This window comes from Asterias rubens, chromosome 5, assembly GCF_902459465.1.
Source record: "Asterias rubens chromosome 5, eAstRub1.3, whole genome shotgun sequence".
NCBI classification, from domain to species: domain Eukaryota; kingdom Metazoa; phylum Echinodermata; class Asteroidea; order Forcipulatida; family Asteriidae; genus Asterias; species Asterias rubens.
Window position 1 is genome coordinate 22,331,486 of NC_047066.1, and position 10,075 is coordinate 22,341,560.

Sequence of the window (10,075 nt, forward strand, 5' to 3'; positions counted from 1 at the left end):
CTGTGGCTACAGTCAAGGTTGCATACGTGCATGAACACTGTGCGTTGTTAACTACATTTCTTCACAACAGAAATATCTTTCTGAATAGCTAATCACTGTGATGGGCCAATTTAGTGCAAGTCTTTTATTTCTTAAATTAGGTTCATGTAGAAAACTCTTTTTTTTTACACAATGGGAAAAGCCCTGCACTACGCCTGATCATCACAACAATTGTTATGGTAGGGCCACTGATTTTCCGCGATCGCGGAAAACGGACGGAATTCGCGGAATCCGCCCTTTGAAACGGAAAACGGGATTTCAGAAAATTTGATTTTTTTTCTTTCTTTTTTTTTCTTGACGCCAAAACTATTGAAATTGCATTCTTTATTAAGATTCTTTTTGTTAAACTAAAAAGGCATCAGAAATCAGACCATTAAAAAGTACGAGATCGTAACCGTGGATCATTCTGTTCTACTTCACACCCTTACTCTATGTTCACACCATCCTCAATGTTTACACACATGATGTACACACGTTGTTAACATGGTTAAGCGAAGGGCATTATTCGCGGCACGTTTTAAACATTTTTTGTTCACCCAAATTGCATTTTCTCCCTCTCTTTTACCAACAATCATACACAAACTAGCTTACCTATGATCTATAAGAACACATACAATGTTTTTTCATCTCGGAAAGGACTAAAATAAAACCGTAAACTGTCAACATTCTGTCGCCAAAGCGAAAACAAAATGGCTGACATTTTGTTTGTGGATGGAGAATGGTCACGTCCATAGACTTGTTTCAAGTCTTTGATCATGCTGAAACAGCGCCCTCTTGTGGATACACTCCTGTCATTAGCCTACAATGTGGCTGATGCAGAGAATCAACTGCAGTTTTAGACTTGGAATCAAGTCTATCACATCATGTGCATTGATACTGCAGTCACAGTGCAACCTTTTTAGAACAGCAGTATACAAAATAATCCACAATTATAAAAAAAAGTATTTTTTTGAAATTTGTCAGTTCAAATGAACATTTTACGAAGTCAACAGTGCAACTTATCTCAAATTGATTTTTATAAGTGTGTCCCTGGGTATTAAACAACCTTTTATCTAATTAAAAAAACATGAAACGGAATTTTTTGTGCCTGAAACGGAATTCATGTTTTTGCCAAACGGAATTTGCACTTTTCTGAAACGGAAAATCAGTGGCCCTATTATGGTAACACAACAATTGTTATGGTAACACAACATTATCTAACAAAGTGAGTTATGTCTAAAACTACATCATGTACGTATAAATAGATTTTTTGTCTTTCTCTCATTAATGTAAAAAGTTGCATTGTTGTTTGAAACTTAAGGAAAGTGCCGTATGCCATCCTATGTATTGTATGTTTCAGTAGAAATTTGCCCAACAAATTTGCCAACTTTCCTTTTTCAAATGTCCCAGTTCAACTTGTAAGATAATTTCTAACAAGAATTTAGCTCCTGATGTTTAAATGGTTCTTAAATTATAGGAACTTTGCTTGAATGGACCAGAAACAACGTTTCCCTCTTAGTACAGTACACACTTCAATCTAGTTCACAGTTGGTCTTAAGGGAACACTTTCTGTGGAATGCCATCACCCACTGAGCTGAGAGAGTCTCACAGGTTGTTGTTTAGGATACGAACATTCCAATAAGTGATGCAATTGTTTGCATCTTACAATTTATGTCCATATTAACATTATGGTGTTCTTTAAACTGTTAGGCCTATCTATTAGTCTTGAAATCATTTTTCTGATGCCTATTAAAAATAATGTTTTTTTCATAAAAAATGTGTACAGTGCAAAGGATAAACTACATGTGTCCAGGGCTGGAAATTCACGCTGGACCCCAGGCCCGAAGCCGGTGGTTGCCTGAGACAGTTGGTTCAAAACTTATAAATTGTGACAGTGGTTACGGGGAGGTTACATAAATCATATTTTTCATACTGGATAATTATAATTTTGTGACATCTACACAGCCTCCAATCTGGGGTTCTGGTGTAATGCTTCTGGTGTATGGGCAATTTGATAACCCCCTACTTCCATTGAGTGCTTGCCTGGAAATCCCGAGGTATCAATAGAGATGTCCCTGATATGACTGTGTCTGTTCAGGCTTGGCCTTCTGACCTGTTCACTGGCTGATATATCCAATAAATTATACAATGGAGATTTGATAAGGTGCAATGATCAGATGTGTAAAGCCAAAGTACAACTATAGACACGTACAGTAAAATTTCAAGTACAGAAGACTCGTTTATAAATACTATTTACTAATTATAGCCACACTAGATAAATGTATTAGGTGACACAAACATTACACAAACACATTGCTTTCATGTTGCATAATAGCAACTTGTATGCTATTAGAATTGTTTCTTGGCCAAATGAAGACTAGAAACATAAACTGTAATCATAGCCTACATGTACTTCGCGTTCCTCTCTCAACAGTCTTGGTTATCAATGTTTTTACAAAAGTTTGTCAATGCAATATCCAAGCTTGTATGCTTTGTTTTTGAAAGGGCAAGGGCATCAAGGCATTTTTCTCTTGGTAAAGGGCACCCAATGAGGAACTTGAAAACTTCTACTGGAGATTTTGAGGGGACCAAGGCAATGAATAGGGGGCATTGAGGCAATCGCCTTCAATGCCTCCGTGAAGTATCAGGCCTGTATCATACCACTGAACGAGGATGTATGTTTATGCTCCAATTTCACGACTGTGAAACGCCATGATTTTGACGAAGGATTTTTTTCTACATTCCTTTACATTTATGTTGAATTCTTGGTGGGCAGTAAATTGGCTCAGTGGCATTTGTATTTTTCGGTACCACCAATATTTGATAAGAAAATATGTTATTTAAATACAACCTTCCTGAGTCCTGATAACAAGTATTTACAATGTTCGACACAGAGTACTCAATAGTGTGTGAATACTTGTGTAAACCATGTATATGTACTTCTCAATGTGTTTTACCTTTTCTGTGTTTGTTTTATTCAAATAATTTGTCTGGATACACATATTTACATGTATTTAATCATTTTTTTATCTGTCATACCTCTTGCACTTAGGACACAAAATGTGCGGATTAGTGGATCAAAACAAATTGGTTGCGCTGAGGAGCCAAAGTTCAAGTCAATGTTGAATGCAGAATGCACTTGGCTGTAATTTGCTGATTTACTTTACACGAGTTTGTTCTTTATCGATCACATCCAAGTGATAAATATAGTATGCAGTGCTATATTTTTAAATGGGTAATGCAACAATCATGTTGAATCGTAGTGCCAAACCCATCAAAGCTGATTGCCATCAAAATTATAGAAGGGACAAGTTTGACATCAAACAAGAAAGTCTCAAATTATTGCTTGGAGATTACTCAAACCTAGTCACATTTTGTCATGGGTATGGTACAGAGCTATTTATTCTGCCATACAGGAACTAGAGAATTCATGTAGTCGAGAGGCTCTGCAAGTATCCCAATAAATGAAACATGGTAGCCCAGATTAATTTGCATCTGGACATGGAGAGTTAACATGGACTTTTACTGTACTTTTTTTAATTTTTATTGGAAAAAAAGACTGAGGAGGGGCATTTTGGGGGTGCAAAGACTCGCATTCTAGACTACAATTGTTTATAACTCATAAGAGTACGACTTCATTTAGACCATAAGGCGATGCTTGTGCAACATATGCTTAGCAAAACTTGGTTGCATACACATAATTGAAACCTATAAAATGTGAAAAAAAAGTAATTTTCTAGCAAATTCAATGCGTTACCTTTTAAATCCGGTAAAATCTTCCCTTCCAGATTAGGGTCATCTCCGTACCAATAAATCCATAGTTCCTTAGACCAAATGGGGTCAGGTTTCGTCGGCACATCTAGAGAGAGTAATAGGTCCGTGTTCATGTACGGGACACGATGCCACACGCTGAGAATGTTAGCTGCGATGCAGCGCGAGTAGGAAAGCAGGACGGGATCCTCCAGGGGCCCCAGGGGCTCCTGGGGACAATCGTAGCTGAACTTACGCCATTTGATGCCCGAAAGATCCGTCTTGAGGAGGAAAGAGCAAAGAAAAATTAAATAAACATTTATTCTTAATCAAATCATGTCAAAAATAATTATGTTTCAATACAACTAATGATGACTTATAAAAAGTTATTTAACAGCAGCCATCAACTGCTCAAAGGATCTGCCATCTCAAATTGACTTGTAAAATTCAATAAAACAGAGGCTAATAAAGATCTACATGTAATTTAAATATTATCCACCATAACAAAGTTAAACTTATCTCAAAGAGTAATTCTGAAATTGTTGCATTTCACCAGCTTGGTTGCTTGAAATCAACAATTGAGCAGAAAGCTGATGAAGTGTGTTTTGAATCACTCCATGGATCCTGGAGGCATATGTCATGACTAAATCATCACGCAATCAATATTCAGGCCTCACTTGTTATTGCTGTCAACCGATAAGATTGTTTTCTGGGCCAAGCCAACGCACATATTTATTGTCACTGAGTAAGTCCTTAAAATAAAGATGCCTGTCACCATAAATCACATATAATGTGACATTTGACCCTTCGCAATACTGAGTTTGTCAACATGTCAGTCATATTTTTGCCAAGAGTGTTTCTGTGAGAAACAGGCAGGCATAATTAAATATTATAATTAAATTAGTCCTACAACTGATAAATTAAAATATGTTGAGCATTTTATATTTTAATTACCTCTATTAAATGTTAATGTCCATGGCTGGATTATTCACAATTGGATGGATACTGTATCTAATGCCTACTTAGTACTATATATGATAATGGAAGCAAGTTTGCAGATGGTTTGTACATGTTACGTATGGGCACTTACGTGTGATATTTTAAACAATGCACATGTGTGTACACAAAAATGTACACATACTTTATGTGTGTATCTCACTGGTTGCGCATGAGGCATGAGTATGGTACACATTTGTGCGTGTACCTTTAAATTGATGCATGTTCCACGAGTTTAGTACACATGTAGAATATGAAAAGAGAATTTCTGATCAACAACACATGTTTAATGGAATAAAGGCCTATTTGTTGTGAAAAGGACAGTTATTTTACTCGTCCAGCATGCTAGTAAAGGAAGGATTGGGTTTTGACTTGCCTGCCACAGTTTTCACTTGCATTTGTTTTACCATGGCCACAAGTTTTATAGGACGAGAACCAATCACGCAATGTGATACCAAGACGCGATGTGATACAAAGACGCGATGTGATACAAAGACGCGATGTGATACAAAGACGCATGTTCCATGGCTAAGGGTGCACTCTAAGCATGTTACATAGCACAGAGGGTAACATGAGGTTTGTGAACCAGTATACATTTACTTTGATCGTCCACACAGTTGGTCGATTTCCAGCGGTTTGTACGAAATATTAAATGCTTAAAGTCACCTGGAAATAGAATTTTTTTTCTTTCAAACATAAGAGTATAAGCTTACGAACAGTTTTTAGTAATTGTTTGTCACGATTTATATGTTTAAAAAATATATAAAGTTGTTTGGAGGGCTGACTCCGCCTACCCCTTTTGTGACGCCATTCAAGGCAGACTTTGCCTACAATGCGTATATAGGGCCACTGATTTTCCGCGATCGCGGAAAACGGACGGAATTCGCGGAATCCGCCCTTTGAAACGGAAAACGGGATTTCAGAAAATTTGATTTTTTTTTTTTTCTTGACGCCAAAACTGTTGAAATTGCATTCTTTATTAAGATTCTTTTTGTTAAACTAAAAAGGCATCAGAAATCAGACCATTAAAAAGTACGAGATCGTAACCGTGGATCATTCTGTTCTACTTCACACCATCCTCAATGTTTACACACATGATGTACACACGTTGTTAACATGGTTAAGCGAAGGGCATTATTCGCGGCACGTTTCAAACATTTTTTGTTCACCCAAATTGCATTTTCTCCCTCTCTTTTACCAACAATAATACACAAACTAGCTTACCTATGATCTATAAGAACACATACAATGTTTTTTTCATCTCGGAAAGGTCTAAAATAAAACCGTAAACTGTCAACATTCTGTCGCCAAAGCGAAAACAAAATGGCTGACATTTTGTTTGTGGATGGAGAATGGTCACGTCCATAGACTTGTTCCCAAGTCTTTGATCATGCTGAAACAGCGCCCTCTTGTGGATACACTCCTGTCATTAGCCTACAATGTGGCTGATGCAGAGAATCAACTGCAGTTTTAGACTTGGAATCAAGTCTATCACATCATGTGCATTGATACTGCAGTCACAGTGCAACCTTTTTAGAACAGCAGTATACAAAATAATCCATAATTATAAAAAAAGTATTTTTTTGAACTTTTGTCAGTTCAAATGAACATTTTACGAAGTCAACAGTGCAACTTATCTCAAATTGATTTTTATAAGTGTGTCCCTGGGTATTAAACAACCTTTTATCTAATTAAAAAAACATGAAACGGAATTTTTTGTGCCTGAAACGGAATTCATGTTTTTGCCAAACGGAATTTGCACTTTTCTGAAACGGAAAATCAGTGGCCCTACGTATAGTAAACACACGTGCAAAGTACATGTATGTCCAAGTCGTGAGTTGGCACATTTCAAAAAGTGTTTTTCTGCATTCAGCAGCAGTACACCTGGTCGGCATTGCCGAAAAAAGAAAAAAAAATGTGTTTACTCTACGCATTACAGGCAAAGTCTGCCTCGATTGACGTCACAAACTGCGCCCTCTCGGGTCGAGGTCTTCTCTGAAATTTGTAAATCATAAGAACTGATTTTTTAAAACCTTAGTTAACTGTTTATTCACATTCAACTCATCAAAACACAAATATTAGTGACAAAAGCTTTATTTTGAAAAAATACCACTTCCAGGTGACTTTAATCCGGCATAATTGCCGATTATTTACAGTGAACACAGACCACATAATCTCAAAAGACAAAATAAATCCAAGTGAATTTTCTGAGAATGTTTGATATCTTTACACTAGATAGGCCAAGTCACAATTTTCCAAATGTGACATGAGTTTCTCAAAACAAAAAAGTATATCTGAATTTATGATTAAGTAATTCCATGGGTGAGCACAAAATCAGTTTTAAAATCTGAATTAATTGGTACAATAATTTAATTTTACCTGCGCCATACTACTTTCCACCAGTACATTACTGTACATTTGATTGTTAGACTTTTGTGTCAGGTTCGCATTTGTTGTGTTTTCACATCACGTTCCAAGCCAAGATGGACATTAACCCGCATTGTGGACTGCTATCACAAGTGCAAGGCAACGAGGGAGAAACGTGTATCAACCATTGCCATGAAAAATTATATTTTAAAACTCATGGCGGCAAGAAGCATGGCAGGGGCATCTGACAGCAATGGGAGACTTTGGAACGCTAGGTGGCAGCAGACTTACCAGGTAAATGTCCATTGTTTACGTAGTTCTGAGCATGCGCACATTACCAAGAACAATGGATTTACCTGGTAAGTCTGCTGCCACCTAGCATCTACAAATTTCCCCCATTGCAACTGCCGTTGAGTAGTAAGTATCAGAGCTGTGGATGATAGAGGTCTGTTTGCGTTTCTGACTGTAAAAACTGCATCAAAACTGCATCAAAACGCATCAAAACTACAACTTTAATCATTTTTCTCCTGAATTACCCATGCAGATTTAATTAATGATGCAACATTTGATTCTAGACAGACTGAAATCGCTTTCTGTTTTACTCATTACATAAAATTATATAGGCTTATGTGCCATCTTCTTGTTCAAGGGACAGTTACATTATACATTCACTCTCAAAGACTAGTTGTTGCCGCCTGTGACTCTAAATATTGGGTACGAAGTGACTTCATTTGGGATAAAGTGACTTGGATACAAACAAAGTGTGCAACATTCCTAAGTTGTGTGGGTATTGTTTTATTTACTAGTCTTAGAAAACAAAGTTGACGTAGGCCCTACAATAAAACCATGGAAGGAGGAATAAACTTATTCCTCCTTAAGGTTTATCGCGAATAGCAAAAGAGAGGACGCTGTTGAACCCACACAAAGGTATGGGCGTTGCATGCGCGAGTCGTAGAAACTGCACAGAAACCACCCCATATTCCTTCCCACAACGCTAGCGGTTCTGAATCGCAATAAACCTTATGATCAAACAAATTATTTTATAAATTTAAGACAATCGTTAGGCCTATACTTTTTTAAAGCCTAAATAAACATGATTTCTGTTTCGAAAGATACATGCGGATAAGTTCCTCGTTTACGAATCTGTTGGAATTGTAAATATATCTCGCTGCTTTTCTGTAAACTGTTTTCCTGTCTGTATAAAATAAAAAATAGGGCCTAATTTTAATTTATTTAAATGACAAATATTAATAAAAATAGTTCCAGGAAACATTTCAAACTTTTCTTCTCATTTGTCTTGTTGAAAACAATATTCTGCATGAGATGATTACAAAATTGTGTACATCCACGTACTTTTGCCGGCATTTGACAGAGGCCTTTCAATGGAACATATTTCCCCTTTTCAAGTTATGTATACGCTTTCTGTCATGTCTGTCCGTACACAAAATTTTGAACTAGGCACAGCATGCCCAAGTACACTTCCTCATAAAATACACGAACAATTATGAACCTTTAACATGCTTTAACTGACGATAAATAGTTGGGAGTATTCAACAACAGATTGCCACGTATGGGGTTTATAGACAATAGATTTCGGTCTTAAAACGCATCTTCTAATCATTTTCTTCCTACGTCCAAGGTCAAATTCAGTCGACATGTCTTTCGGCCATGGCTGTCGGGTCACGGCACCACATCCATTACCTGACGTACATGTACACTCTTCAAACAACCAATTTGACCCCAAAATTCTAACTTACCAGGGCGAACAAGTTGGTGTGACAATCTTCCAAACTAGCACCATTCGCCGCCGAATTTGCGGCAGTCATATTAGAGACATGACTCTCCTATATTCCACAACCTTTACGGTAGTATGATCCAAAAAAAATGGTAAAATTCCGGGTTAAAATCGACCACGGGGGCGGCTTTAGTCCGCTCGCGTATAACGTAATGGCGACACAGTGAGGGCAAAATACTCAGGCGGTAATTACCCTTTGATGGATTGGCCAAAAGACGTCACGTGTTCACTTTTATTCAAATTTGTTGTTTCCTGCACCTGCTCGTCTGCACGGCAAAGCACAATATTTATCTTGTATTTTCACAATTATAACCTTTCTCTACAAAATAAATTGCTAGCTTTAGAGGTAAAACCGAAATAATATCATATTGCAACCTCAAAACGCAAGCATGTCCCTGTCTTTTGGACGATCGTCCGAAAGGCTCATTGTGTTCATTGACGCATCAGGCTGTGTGATGACGTTCGTGCGTACCAAAACGGGTTCCCCCGTGTCTAGTAATTTTGAGGTCACAGACTAATTCATTTTGGTTCGATAGGTGGCGCAATTCCAGTTTTGGGTGTCTGATAATAATGTGTTTAATTTCTGGGTATTTTGTATCCATGAAAAAGTGAATAAACCATAAAAAGGACACTTTTGAGTGCCTGTGCAAGTTATGCCGATTTATTTAAGAGATTAGTCTGCGCCTGCGAAGTGTTTTCAAAACCAAAAATACCAACAAAATTGACGAGTTAACCCCCATTTAAAAATAGATTCGTCACAATTTTTTGGACTTTGCCTAATGACCAATCAAAACTCCAGATTTGTTTTGACCTTTGACTTAGTTGAAGAAAGCAAGTAAGACGGTACACAGTGTTCTTCAGTCCGCACACAGCTAAGGTAAGATTGTGGTATTTGTTGCAAATAACTTCACATTTCCTCTTTCATTTTAACAAAAAATAGAGGCTTTTCATAGAGAGTGAATCATGTCACTTTTACTACATCACATGAAAGCAGGGCTAAGTTTGTTTTTGACCCACACCACAGTATTCACTTGATGTCTGTCTTAAAACTTTTGTCTGGCGGAATGACAAATGTTGTTCATTGTTGTTCACTGCGTTCAGAAGTGCATAAAGGAAGACAATTGCTCCGTTGAAAATGACACAATACCT

At 37.2% G+C, this 10,075-nt stretch overlaps 1 protein-coding gene across 3 annotated transcripts in view; it reads right to left on the minus strand.

The window, feature by feature from the left end:
• LOC117290832 (mediator of RNA polymerase II transcription subunit 13-like) overlaps positions 1 to 9,073 on the minus strand; it is a 64,726-nt gene extending 55,653 nt beyond the window's left edge. For all 3 annotated transcript variants that reach the window (XM_033772392.1, XM_033772391.1, XM_033772390.1), the window contains exons 1-2: positions 8,889 to 9,073; positions 3,776 to 4,049 (exon numbers count right to left, since the gene is read on the minus strand). In XM_033772392.1, coding sequence (XP_033628283.1) covers positions 3,776 to 4,049; positions 8,889 to 8,957 — 343 coding nt within the window. In that variant the 5' untranslated portion in view covers positions 8,958 to 9,073. The remainder of the gene's footprint in view (positions 1 to 3,775; positions 4,050 to 8,888) is intronic.
• Between the last annotated feature and the right edge of the window lie 1,002 nt (positions 9,074 to 10,075).